At 45.7% G+C, this 14,772-nt stretch overlaps 1 protein-coding gene across 7 annotated transcripts in view; it reads left to right on the forward strand.

Annotated features, from left to right (window-relative positions):
• Nucleotides 1-14,772, forward strand: part of NAV2 (neuron navigator 2) — a 523,029-nt gene that overhangs the window by 161,811 nt on the left and 346,446 nt on the right. For all 7 annotated transcript variants that reach the window (XM_069221928.1, XM_069221926.1, XM_069221921.1 and 4 more), the window contains exon 4: nucleotides 13,385-13,457. In XM_069221928.1, coding sequence (XP_069078029.1) covers nucleotides 13,385-13,457 — 73 coding nt within the window. The remainder of the gene's footprint in view (nucleotides 1-13,384; nucleotides 13,458-14,772) is intronic.

Raw genomic sequence — 14,772 nt, forward strand, 5'->3', positions numbered from 1 at the left:
ATGACACCAGTGGTATAGTAGGAGCTTTACATGTCTCCTAGTTCAGCCTAAGCTGCTTTGCCATAGCTACCTCTATCAGCCTAAGCTGCTAGAAACACCTCTTCTACACTAATAAGGGATAACTGGACCTGGCACAAGGTGTAAGTACCTCTGGTACCCACTACAAGCCAGGCCAGCCTCCTACACTAAGTAATTGAAAATTTGCAAATGAGAGTCGGAACAAAAACAACTAATGGGATGCTGTAGGCAGGTTGTATGCTGCCTTAATTGTAAACAATACGTCTCGCATCACAGCGCATTCGCTTCGTAGGTGAGACCAAAAAATTTGGTTGAAGGGTGTGTTTTGAAACATATTTTCTAAGAACATTGAATGAAAAATAGAAGAGTCTTGAAGCAAATCATGACTCAAATTTACCAAAGTATTGCAATGCTAACATTTATGTTATTCAGCTTTTGGGTGTAAGTGCATTTTTGTGTCATCCAGGGGCTGGGAGTCTAAGACTTTGAGGCTGAGAGAACCAAAGACTGGGATCAGCAGAAAAAGACATATGGTCAAAGACATTAGGACTTTGAGACAAAGAGACAGGGGCGCTGGAAGAAAGAGATAGCAAACAATGGAAATAAAAGAAAGACCCATACCCTGAACTGTCAATCACACTTAGGGATTGTGACAGAGAGACATAGAAACAGTACACTGAAACTGAGACTCGGACACTGATGCTGGGACTTTGAGACTCTGGCACTGGATGTGGGAGACGTGTACAGTGTGAGAGGGAGACAGAGACACAGGAACAAGGCAAGGGTGAATTGGACACAAGGATCGGGTTGCTTAGGCATGATAGGGTACTTCGACATGGGGACTGCATGTCTCAGGCACTGGGTCAGGTGATGAGTACAGTGGGATATGGGGACAGCATGGGCTGGGCACTAGGGCATGATGATGTGTACAGTGGGACAGGGAGCACTGGAATGGAAACATGCACACTTTTCCTGGGATGGGAACACACACATTGTGGCAGAATGACCTGGAGTCACGTGGGGACACACGCACTGTGGCAGGATGATAGTAGCACTGGACCAGGGAGAGAAAGACACCGCAACAGGGAGATACATACAATTGAAGAGAGTAACAAGGACAGGGAAGCACTCACAAGGGGACCACTGGGGACCGCAAGACATAAACACTGGGACAGGGACACGGACCGTGCCGTGGGGTGACCAGGAAAATGGGGCTTGAAAAAATGCAAAGTGGGGAAGCGAAATCCTGGACACCAACACCAGACAATTCAGGCGGACAGTGAGGCATGGTAACTGTGAACACACACAGAGGGATACACTGGGACACAGAGACACGGGTGCAGAAAATGTAAACACTCACAGTGCACTGCACAAGGGAACGTGGAGAGTCACCAACTCAGGCTGTCCATCTAAATGTCTGGACATGGCGACACAGGCTGCTGGACACAGGGATAGGGACTCATTAATACTCAACTTCCAACACATGAAAAGAGAGCACTTCTGAACTGCACCTTCACGGCCATAGCGCCACCATGTCATGCCACCAGTAGATCAGCACTTTGCTACTACCACGTCACGTACTAGAACATCTGGTTTAACCGAAGATAACCAAATCAAAACTGTTTCCACTGCAAGGGGCGAGCTCAGGGTATTCTAATATGCTAGGTAAACAGGTGCATATGGTTTTGAGACAAGCAGTCTCTACTTAATCTCCACACAACTCACTGCAGTTTGAAGCATCCTTGCTTCTGTACTAGATGCCTTCCATCCAGTTATCTGAGTGTTTTAGCAAGTGCTCTGGCCTGTTGTAATCTATCTGTGGGCTTTTAACCACACCCACCGCACGCCCATCACTGTCACTCGTTCATGGGCTTGCCTTTCAAATATCCTTTGTTATCATTGGTAAATGCTTTACGTTTGTCCCTCCTTGGGGCAGTTTTTTTACCGCCTTGGCCATCAACCCTGTTTCATGGATAATTGCACTTTTGCCGATACATTTGACTGCAAGCGAACTTCTTTCTCATTTTGTGTCTCTCCTTTGCGGTCATGCTCATGATGGCCGTGGCGCTTTGAATCGGCTCGCTTATGTCAACTGTTTTCCTTTTCAATTTATAGGGCAAGAAAAGTCCAGTTAGGAATTAACAACGCTACTAGCTCTGACTCGAGCAAACGCGAGACCCATTGCATTGCAAATGCTTGTTCATGTTACTAGGTTGGTATTGAGACACACATAGAGAAGTTGAACGATGGACACAAGAGATTCGAGCCCTGTCTGAGGTTCTTACCGCCTTCCCTACTAAGGGCCCGATTTGTGAAGTTCTTCTGTAGTTTTGTCCTTCTCATGTTTTATGTATGAATTACACTGGATTCCCATGATTGATTCACAATGCATTTACTGCGAGCAGTTCTGTCTTTCATCTGTGACTTCCCAGGTTTAGAACGTCCCTTAACACGGAATAAAGTGTTGTCATTGACAAAGCTTAAGCCTTTAAAATCTGAAAGTTGAACTTAAACTGGAAGAATTTTACCAACTTCAAAAGGTCTGAAATAAAATGTCTAAAAGAGACCAGTTTACAAGTAGTGATGCAGAATCTGGATTAGAAGCAGACCTAATTTGAAAAACTCTGTTAATAACTTGGATAGTGGATACTGAAACAATCCACATTCCCTCCATCACAATTTTAAATGTTACCCTGGCGAAATAACAGTGCATCCATTTATCGAATTCATTTAATTAAATATTATTACCCCCTTCGATTTTTTACTTAATGCACATCTGTTTGAACAGCTAGGCCCAATAGATGTGCATGCATGTGAAAATAACACCCTAAAAGTTTCAGTGTGTGAGTGAATTGTGGTCTGAAGTCCAGGCAGTCCCTGCTACCATTTAAGTCTTGCATTGCATTGTAACCCCAGTTGTGGTTTCTGCTCAGCCGTGCACAGGCCACAACCTAAGTCTATAATAAACGTATTAAATATCCAGCTCGCTTTTGCTGTTGGCTGCTTGCAGTTCCCTCTGTTTCTCTGCCAGCACTTCCAAAAAGTCCTCTGATCTCCTGCTATCAGAGCACAAGCTTCTGAACCGTCCTGCTCTGTGGCTGCCGAGACTCACTGGCCAGCACTTTTACTCTCACCAAACAAGAGGAAGTGAAGGTGGTTAGGACCCATTCAAAACCTCTACAATGTGAGTGATGATCTTGGCTAACGTTCTAGTGATGGTGTAGCCAAGGTATTGGTGGAAATACTACAAGCCTTGCTTCCAGATACCAATTTTGGGAGAACACTAGAAGCTCTACGGATTTGTGGTTTGGGACCAAAGCTACTTAAATGAGATCTAAGGACTGGAGGGTTCCTGGAAATGAGCATTGTTGGCTGCAAGAGAACACATTTTCGGTATTCGTAGCTAGATGAATTACTGACCTGGTCCCCAGAGGTAGACACAGCCTTAGCCAGAATTTATCTGGAATTAGCTTCTTCTCTGAAACTGGATTTCGGATGAAGCCTCACAGTGTATGCAGTTTGTGTAGACAGTGCATGGTTGCACCCTGGACCTGGCATTGTATTTCCTGAAGCAGTTTTGACCCATGAAAAACACAGTCACTATTTCTGTAGCGTGTTCTGGTTGTTTTAAGAGCATCCTCTTACTCAAATGAGGGGCTGGAAACTCCTACAACTGAATTTATGACTCAAAAGTTACTATTCCTAACTTTATTCCCATTTGTGGGGATTAGTGGGTATTTTGCAAAGTGCACATGTTTTACTTTTTTGTGGGTGGGTGTAAGCATGTCACTCCCTAAACCCTTCCTTCAGTTTCCATAATCCCCTCCCATTTAAGAATAAGTATTCTCATTTACTCCCCCTTGTCCCTCCCATATTTACTACTAAATCCTATTCCTTGGTGTGTGGAGATCTCTGTACAGAAAAGACAGGAGAGGTAGACCTGAGAACTTCATCCGAAGGTGTGTGCATTGCGTTATGGTGCACCACCTAACGTACTTAAAAAATGTTCTTGTGAAAACAGCCGTCCGTGTTTGGCACAGAAAGTGTTTTTGTAAAGCTAAGGTTTTCACACGCCTGGCCTCTTGAAAGACTTCAATCTGCTCTCAGCGCTCTGGAATCGCATCTTCATTTTAGCCGTGACGAAGATGCAAATCTTCGTTTGAAGAGAAGGGGCCCTGTCTCTGAATGAAGGCATTTAGGGCCAGATGTAGTTAGCCGTTTGCATGGTGCAAACTGCGAAAATCACAGTTTGCGCCAAGCAAACAGCCTAACGCGATGCTCATTCCCAAATTGCGAGTCGGACCGACTCGCAATTTGGAAATGCGACTCGCAAATAGGAAGGGTTGTTCCCTTCCTATTTGCGACTCGCATCGCAATTCAGAATTGCTTTGTGACCGCGAATGCGGTCGCAAAGCAACTCGCAGTTACCACCAGTGTCACACTGGTGGTAACTCATTCGCAAAAGGGACGGGGGTCCCCATGGGACCCCTTCCCCTTTGTGAATGTCGATAAAAATGTTTTTTCAGAGCAGGCAGTGGTCCAATGGACCACTGCCTGCTCTGAAAAAACGAAACCAAATGGTTTCGTTTTTTTTTTTCATTTTGCAACTCGTTTTCCTTTAAGGAAAACGGGCTGCAAAATGAAAAAAAAAACTGCTTTATTTAAAAAGCAGTCACAGACATGGAGGTCTGCTGACTTCAGCAGGCCACCATCCCTGTGAGTGCAGGGACTCACTATGGGGCCGCAAAATGCGACCCACCTCATTAATATTGATGAGATGGGTCTTTGCGACCCCATAGTGAGTCGCAGACGGTGTCTGAGACACCGTTCTGCATTCGAAATTGCGACTCGGAAATTGTGAGTCGGACAGACTCGCAATTTCCGAGTGGCAATCTCGGACCTACCTACATCTGGCCCATAATGTTTACTGTTTGAAACATTCAGGACAGTGGCACAGCTGAAAAACTGAGTTTTCCTGAAGAGCAGTGAAGAGTGTAAAACGTGTTGCTGGGACATTGCTTAAATGCCATGCGAACATGAACCTTACATTGAGGCAGAATATGAAATATTGTGATCTGAAAGACTGCAAGTGCCAGAATATAGTGTGCCTAACTGGGGACCAACACCTGAATATTGAAATTGGTGTAATGTGAAAGACTGCAAGTACCATAAATCACTGGGTTCTCACAGGAAGCTAACTTTTGAACACAGTTTAATGCTGAAGCCGACTTGCCTTAGTGCAACAGCAGCTCCTCCTCAAATAATTTTTCCCATGACCAACTCACTGATGATTTTACCTGGAAAATTGTCTCCCTATTCCCCAGCTCAGGGCGTGGCTTTGGTCTGCTATGGCCCGCCTACAATTGCATGTCTGTTATGGCCCCGCCTACACTTGCATGTCCTACTTATACACTCTGAGCAGCCTGTGCTATGGGGCTGGGGAGGGGGTGCTGACACTTGTAATGATTGTTTTTCAGGAGGAGGAGGAATAACTCCAGAGTAAATTGGTAATCATGCTAAGGTGTCAGCGGATGTTTAAAGTTGGTGGAGTGCGGGTGGATTTACCTTACTCACATGCAAACTAGAAACACTTCCCCTGCAGACACAAGAGCGTGCACTGAAAATCTCTTTCCCACATTGACGTGTTGGAGAATCCTCACTCGTAGCTGCTAGAGCTGCAAGCAGAATAGTCAGAAAAAGGGCAGAATTACAGGTAACGCATTCTGATGAAGCCAGCCACTAACATGCTCCGTTCCCTGTAGGATTAGCAATAATTAATGGAAATTATATCTATTAGATAATATGCAGATTGATTTCACATATTATTACCCAGACTATCATGCAAACTTGACCTTGCTGTTGCTCTCCAGGCACTTGTTTTCAGGACCTTACAATAACCTCTTCAAAGACATTGACCAGTCTTTTTAGGTCTTCTAAGACACATTGTGTTTTTACAGTACGCTTAGCATTGCTTACCATTGGTTGGCTTCATTGTCACTCTCATTTGTCTGCTTCTTATTGGTCAGTTTCCTCTATGTGTATTTGTTCCTTCCCTGGTTCATGGACGGAATACTTGTGTCCCTCCATTGCTCATTTTCTCTATATGTTTAAGCACACTACAGTGCATCTTTATCAGCCGTCTCCCTCCCTCTTCTGTCTTCCTTGCACCTGCTGCCCCTCCACCGACCGTTGTGTTGCTCCCACCCATACTGCCTCCATTCCCAGTGTTGCATACTCACCTGCCATCTCTCCATTGCCAGTGTTGCTGCCCTTCCTCTGTTGTCTGTGTTGCCCCTCCTATTTACCCTACCTCTGTTGCCCGTTTTGCCCCTAGCACCCACCCGCCCTCTTTTGTCCGTGTTGTACCTACCGCCCACCTTCCCTCTCTTGTCCATGTTGCTCCAAGCATCCACCCTCCCTCTGTTGTCCGTGTTGCCCCTACCATCCACCCTCCCTCTCATTGTGGTCCATGTTGCCCCTTCTGTGGTCCATGGCCCCCCACCTACTCACCCTCTGTTGTCCATGATGCCCTTCCCACCCACTCTCTTGTCCATTTTGCCCTCCCACACATCCTCCCTCTGATGTCAGTGTTGCCCTGCCCCACGCCCTCCCTCTGATGTACGTGTTTCCTGACCACCCACCCTCCCTCAGATGTCCTTCTTGCCATCCCACAGACCTGCTCTCAGATATCCATTTGTGCTCCCATCCACCCTCCCTCTGTTGTCTGTGGTGCCCCCTATCACCCACCCTCCCTCTGTTGTCTGTGCTGCCCCCTCTCACCCACCCTCCCTCTGTTGACAGTGTTGCCCCTCCCACCCTCCCTCTGTTATCAGTGTTGCCTCTCTAGCCGCCCCTCCCTCTGTCTGAATTGCGCCTCCCACCCACCCTTCTGTGTTGCCCCTCCCACCTACCTTCTCTCTGATGCCTGTGTTGCCCCTCCCACCGACCTTCCCTCTGATGTACGGGTTGCCCCTTCCACCCACCCACCCTCTGATGTACGGGTTGCCCCACCTACCCACCCTCCCTCTGAGGTACGTCTTGCCCCTCCCAACCACCCTCCCTCTGATGTATGTCTTGCCCCGCCCTCCCTCTGTTGTCCGTGTTGCCCCCTCACACCTCTCCCCTTGTCCGTGTTGGGCATGATACCCGCCCTCTCTCCATTGTCTGCGTCGCCTCTTCCATCCACCCTTCCACCTATTGTCTGTGTTGCCCCTCCCCTCCTACCATTGTTCCTGAGGATCCCTCTCCCACCGTAACAACAACAACAACAAAAGCGCTGTGACATGGTTTGCATAGGTTTCGCCTTTCTCTTTTTTTTATCTATGTAACTGGCTTACGAATATTTGAAAAAGGTTATAAACATGTTTGTTTTATTATATGAAAAATAAAGACTTATTGACTTTGCCAAGGCTGGTTTCTAATTATTATTATGCATGAAAGATGTTTTATGCTTTCAACACTTGATATGACGCTGGAAAGCAGGAAGTGCACAATAGCATACATTTGTTATTTTTAACAGTACAAACCCTTACGTTGCTACTCTCCCTGGGACCTTAGCACAACCGGCTTCTGTGCAAAGGAATAGAGGGCACCCTTCATTGTAGCTATACATTGCCCCAGTAATGGCCTATAGAACTTGTCTGTGCGTCTTGCTGCTCCTGGTCTGAGCACAGACTGGAGCAAGACCATGGGGATGGTGCGATGAAGGAAATTCCACTGATGGGTTTGTCTCCAGATTTATTGCTTCTTCCACAAATCAGAGGATTTCCACTGCTATCCAACTCCATATGGTGCCTTTTCCCGGAAATGACATCACTGCTGATGTCCTGTTACGAGTCAGAAATTGGCAAAGGTGCTGCTGGGCGGCAAATAATGCACTCCTTGCCTCTATCATGTGATAACTAGGGCCGGTCGAAATTTCCGTTATACTGGCGTAATCTCACACAATTGCATGTTAGGCCTGTTATGGAAAATCCCCAAAATGATGCTCCTATACCATGTTGCGTAATTATATGCCATTCGTGGCAAGGATTTGGCGGGATTGCCTGGGAACAATGCAAACAACCAGAACATGAGTAACTGGTTTTTACAGCGCTTGCATTTTTTGCACTATTTCGTTAGCCTGAAAAGAATGCATTTTGCTATAATATATATATCGCCAATTGCTAGTGTTGCCTTTTGCATAATTTTGCCTATTTTCATTCCTGAAAATGCAGGTAATTATGCAAAAGCAAATTACGCAAATGTTGCACACGCCCGGTGATAACACAGTCCAGTGATGCATAACGTCAATACGATGGCTGAAATAGACTAGGTGCTTCGGCTGGCATTTTCCATAGGTGCTATATGGGCTGGAGACGAGAGCACCAGTAGAGCCTGTTTCAATACTGGATGCCAGCAGAAGCCTCTGGCAGCAAAATCCCCACCTTATGGTTCGATTTATCTGCAGCTTTGCTGCTTTTTTTTTCACACTTATTGAAAAAAAAAAAAGGACCAAAATAAGTTTGCAGAGATGGGCTACGCTGAGCCGTTAATAACGTGGGTATTTGCATCTACGATTTGCATTTGTTCTATACCACTAGCTTCTGTATATTTATAACAAGAAGCCGCCATGGTGACTGTCACAACAAACTGTGCAATATCAGGTCCGTTGCCTGGAGACGCCTCATCCACACACAGATGCGCAAACCTTGAATGTCAGGAGGGCACTGCCATGTTGGAGCGGTGGCATTGCGCGCCCCTCCTCGCTGTCAGCCCGAGAGATTCCTGGATAATTTACCTATCATCTTAATCACGGGCTGCTGAAGAGGGCTTCATCAGCGCCAGGCTGTCCGTGCGCATCTCTGGCATTACTGGGACGTAAGGGTGGTCGCACGCCCACCGGCTGCGTCAGCACGTTCAGTATTGGTGTTCATCCCAAGAGCCTTAGAGAGCTTTTCCCATCCAGGAGTCAAGCTAGCAGCGCTGGAAAGAGCCCGAAAAATAAACTTTCAGGGTGTTTTATGGGTACGGTGTCTCAGCGGGCTAATGCACCTCTTGTAGGCCTACTGGTGACAATCCAGGCAGCGGATTACACTTCTCAGGCATAAGGTCATGTTCTCACAGAGCATATCTCCATTAGGTGCGCCCATTGCAGAACATCACTATGCACCAGGTACCAGCCCAGTGGCACACGTTTGTGCCCGCTGTGATTTCAAACCACAGCCCTGCCTTTCAGTGGCTCAGGCCTTCATTTGAAGAGGGCAGCAGAGGTCACCATTTGAGTAGATGGAGTCTGTGACTGCACCTGAGTGCATGAAGTACTGGGGGAGAGGGGCTCCTAGGACCCCGTCTGGCCATGCCAAGGGGTGCCGTCATGTGGTATCAATTATGTGGCACACAGTCAGTGCAGCTCTCAACGACTCATTTGCCTTTGAGCCTGTGATCGTTATATGGTGAGGACATTGACAGAAGGTGTCCCCGCATTTGCATGGGGCCACGCTGTCATGCAAAGGAGGAAACGCCCTCTTGGGATCTCAGAAGCGCAAAATGCAGGTCTAATACAGAGAAAGTTCACCTTTTCAGTCGGCTTCTTGGAATGTTGGGCCGGCAATTGATCACTTTGCCAATGCCTTAAAAAAAACTCTGTATTGTCTTATAGATATACGAGCAGTGGCAATGCCAATAGGTCTGGCTTTAAAGGAATGTTGTATGGTAATGTGAAGCGTTACACATAATAGCATGGGCATGGATATGTATTTATGTGGAGCTAAGAACTGTAGAATATTGGCCATGTTAAGAGGTCAGGTGACAGTTGCACTGTCAAGCCCGACCTAAACATCAATGTAGTTTAATGACTGCCATCCGCCCATTTGTGCTGCTGCCAGACAAAAACACCACAAATTAGCTAGTTATCTGCGATACTTTGAAAGCGCTACAATGTCATGCGGGTACCCTTGAAAGTTCAAGCTCAGGCAGTAGGATAAAGAAAATGATCACAGCTGCGAGGAGGGCAAGCACTTTTTTGTGGAAGCACAAAACTTCTGCTCAATCAAAATATGTACTCCTGGCTCCCACCGTGCTGGGGCGTGGGGAGAATCAAAGTCCCTCTCTAGTGATGCTCACATAATAGTCTGGGTATAGCTGCGCTGTCAAGCCAGACCATAAAAAGGGATAGCAGTGCTAGAAAAACAAGAAGATTCCTGTGGAATACAACTATGCATAAGTCAGAAAATTCTATTCAGAATGTTATTTGTCAACAAGTATTACTGCCCAAGATACGGAGTAAAACTGGTTTAAAATATACACAGTTAGACTCAACCAAAAGAAAAAGCCTCATCCTTGCACATTTCTTCCAATAAAAGGTATGCCTCATTTATTCTTCACATCCCAACCATGTTTTACAACTTATACCTTATACTTTATTTTAGTATTAGTGGCTCTGTGTTACAATTCTTTACTCTCCAATCTTTTCAGCAGGGCTGATGAAATCTCTAGATTGCGGAGCTCTGCTTTTAGTCTATGCCGTCTGTAACAAGCCCTTCAGTCTTTGGTACAATAATACAGAAGCCAGTACAGTATGTGGGATGTGCTACTTACCAGGGTGCAGTATTACTGCATCATACTGAGGTCTGCCCCATAAAGAACAAGCCAATTACACGCGAGCGGGTAATCATATTGGTATATTCCCCAATCCACTTGCAATTACTAGTACTACGGGCACCTTCAATTTTGGAAATAGGCACAGTTAACTCTGATTACATGTTAATGAGGAATAACATGTGGAAATCATTATTTCGACACCGAGAACCCCATGTTTTTTCTTCATTTTACCAGCTTGCTTTCAGTAGGCAAAGTCTCTGGGTGAAATGTGCTGAACCTACAGTATTCCAGAGGATCTTGTAGTCCTGATGGAGCCAGTCACTACTGTTACCTCCATCACGGCCCTTATGTGGCACCCATAGTGAGGATCTAACTAATGTATGTTACAGGAACAGGAAGTGAAACCGGGGAACAGGAAGTGTAAACAAAGGTCATTGTCTTACATATGGACATGTTTTTTCTTACCAATGCTGTTACTTTTTGAATTTGACATTTGGGGCCAGATTAGCAAATGCTTAGAGTGCTACTCTGATGGACAGTGTCTTTTATGCCCATAAGCAGGGCCACTGGAATTATGCCGCAGAAGAGGGCCAAAGTATGTGCCAGGGTTTAGTAAATTATGCAGCAAGAAAAGGCAAATTATGTGGCATAATGCGGCTCATTTTGTAATAATATTACTTAACTATTTCATCATTTGTAAGCTTGGTAACACTGTACGGGCATTGGTTGCATCTTATTAGTACCAGTTTAACACCCAAATATATCATTAAGCAACATAAAGGTGACCAGTCCAGCTTCGCAAAGGGCCTTCTACTGCGTGGTAACACTGTTGCTACAGTTTTAGTAACTTTTGAACCACTTAAGCTAGAAACCCTTTTTTTTGTTAAAATCTGCAGTTTGTGCGGCAGATGGTGGAAAATGTGGGAAATATATAATTAAACAAAAATCGGCGCACAATTATTTAAGTGGCCCTGCCCATAGGTGACACCCACAATCGTAAAAAAAAAGATCTGTGCATCTAAACTACAACTCACGCGTAAGGATTCCCAGCCCCTAAGCTGGCGTGGCTTGGGGTTCTTTTTATAAGAGTAAATCCAGGTTGAAAACCAGAAACGGAACTTGTCGAGTGGGGTGGCCATGCACAATCTTCAACTCCTCCACAAAGTCAGAACTTTGGGGGTATTCACAAAAGACGTGTGTGGTGTTTCCATCCGACCAAAACTATGCTGTGTGTTTCTATGGCGGGAACGAGAAGGGGGTGGGGTGGGGGGGAGCACATTATTTCAGGGAGGTTGGAGAATCTGGGAGATGAGTGTTTTTCATGGGGATCAAATACAATCTCGGGGTAAAAACGGGTTTAAAAGGACAGGTCAGACACACTGTAAAGTAATTCTAAGCAGGATTATTTTTCACCCTTGGATAGCTGCTTGGAGTAGGCTTGGGTGCTTCTCCTGTAGATTGCATGTGAATTCTCAAAAGTTTCTAAAAGGAGTACGAAGATCTGAGTTGGTACATATAGATTTACTTTTTTTTTTTTTAGCAAAAGCTTCTATGGGTGTGTGCCAGCACCAAGTGCCTTGACGTGATTCAGCGCGCTGTGTGCGCTAAGGGAAATGTGCTCTAAATTTCTGCTGTTTATGGCCTCTAATTTTATGCAGGTGGATGACACTCCCAGTTTTTTTTTAAATTATAATAGAGATACAGCCAGTTACCTTGTATAGTTCTAATCTGGTCCACTAGAACTATGTGATTCTGCGACTGCAGCATTTTTTCCACATAATTATGGATTTGCGGTATAAACCATCGTCTGCTGCCTAATTTACAGATGTTAACACAAAAATTAACCTCTAGCTGAAACGGCTCAAAATGACTAAAAAAGTGGCGACAGGTGTCCCGGCGCAGTGTAAAGCCCTTCGAAAAGGGTTGACTGGCCATCTTTCAATTGCTTATTGCTGTGTTTGTCTGTTAAGCTGGTACCAATAAAGTGAAATATTTGACCAGATAGGGTTGTCACGTGTAAACATGACAAAACAATGCACATAAACTATCTCAAAATGTGTCGCATTGTGCCACATCATTTGCCTTGCCGCATAATTTAGTCAACAGTGCCGCATAATTTGGTCCCCCTCTGCTACATAACTCCAGGGTCCCAATCTGCAATCATACTATTATAAAAGACATACGTGCTCCTGAACGGCCATGGCTCGTCCTGGGCGTTTGCTACTCCATCTGCACACATGCCGGACACTACACGCAGAGACAACACATGCCACGCTGACGCCTCGTCCAGTGCCATTGCATTTCAGATCTCTCGTGGAATTTTTTGAATAAACATTTTTGAAATTCCACGTGAAACCCATTGTTGGCGTTCCTTAAAATGTTGCTGCAACTGCGCCCAGAAATGCCTGCCACCAGCTGCTCGCTGGACACCAAGTGGTGCCCCCTCCTCCCGGCGCCCACCCACTCAATACGCAGTTTCGGCAGCAGTGTTTATTCTGGGTCTCATATACCTTAGAAATGTGGCGGGATCTGAGCGGCCGCCCTGTTATTTCGGGCCTTCCATGTGTCCCGCAGCTCTGGGAGTGGGTGCGCGGTCCGTGCGCAAAGGCGCAGTGCAGGAGCCACTCTCCGCGCATCCATGCGCTCTCGCGTAGCTCTGCTGTCTGTAGGCGCTCGCGGGCTCATGCATGGCTGGATGAGACATTCTGGATATTAACAGACTGAGACCACCAGGACGACAGCGCGTTTATCTGACGCAAATTTCCTCTCTTTTTTTCTCGCCCAGATTGACAATATAGACACATGCCTGAGTTTCTTGGCCGCGAAAGGAATCAACATCCAGGGGCTGTCAGCGGAAGGTATGTAAACTTCAGTGTTTTTATTTTAAGTCTACCAACCGCAGGTTATGTCATGTGTGGTATGTTTATTTAATCACTGTTTAATCTGTCTCTGTGCGTAATATAAAATAGTAATAATTTATAGACTGTTTTTCTTTATAAAAATGTCCATCTACGTGACAGAGATCCTGCCACTTCTAAGCGCTGTAAATAACAGGTGTTGCTATCACCCTATTAAATGATAGACACTTTTTCTTGGAAGGATGTACCGACCTTGACGTGATACAGACCTCTCGATCACAGCATGTTTCAGTGGCACTTGCTCACAGATCACAGAGCCATTTTTTCAACCTAACCCTAATTGTAACCCCCCAGACAGTGCTTCATTTGAGCCGGTAGTTTCCGGTGCGCGGCACTTATTTTTCTGCCTCAAGCATTTCCTGCGAGCAAAAGACAGATATGGAAAAGACGGAGGAAGAGAAAAACAAAAAAGCGTCACAAAGGGTGAAAGCTGCAAGAATGAGCTGAAGGGACAGGGAGTGGCTGTAAATGGATTAAAGAGGCCCGAGGTGGTTTTAGGATTATGCTGCTTTAATGTCCTGTGCTCTAACATTTAATTGCAGCAGACTCGTGTTTAAGAGGAGAGCTTTGGGCACCAGCACGTGTTTGTTTACAAATTAAGCACTGGCCAGGACGCTTCATTTTGTTCATTAACTGTTTTTGCTGTTCTTTAGGGACAGTGCCTTAGCACATGCATTAGGGTGCACAGAGGTGTGCTGTGAAGGAAACATTGGCTAAGCAGGTTGGCAAACAAGTGTTGCATGCCTGTTGCCTAGGGTGTTCATCAGAGGCGTGCAGGAATAAAAGCTTTTTGAGGGTTGTGGGGTGAAGTTTAGAGCAGGATACTGTAGTTTGGTGGTTGTCAGGTTCTTGGGATCTGTGCCATAAGGTGGACCTGGCGTGAGTGGGCAGATGATGAGCATGTATCTGACATGCAATGGACAAGGGAGAGGGGAAACATCTCACTGTGGAGCTGTGAGGAGTCTGTTTAAAGAAGACGCTTAGGCGAGATGTTGGAGGTACCAGGCAGGTAGTTCGCCCCTAAAGCAACCTTCCAGTGAATGATATTTCAGACACCCTCAAACGGAACCCTTATTGTTTGTAATTGTTGGTGAGGCAGGGTGCACGACTCTAGAGTACTACTTGTCTTGTTCTCTTTTGCTGGATGGCCCTTTTAGCGAAGGGTGAGTAACCTAGACAGCAAAAGTAAAACATATAGTAGGTAGGATACCTTTCATGGTTGTTGTAGAGTTCCAAGTTTTTGGCGATCCACAAT

The sequence above is a fragment of the Pleurodeles waltl genome, chromosome 3_1, assembly GCF_031143425.1.
Source record: "Pleurodeles waltl isolate 20211129_DDA chromosome 3_1, aPleWal1.hap1.20221129, whole genome shotgun sequence".
NCBI classification, from domain to species: domain Eukaryota; kingdom Metazoa; phylum Chordata; class Amphibia; order Caudata; family Salamandridae; genus Pleurodeles; species Pleurodeles waltl.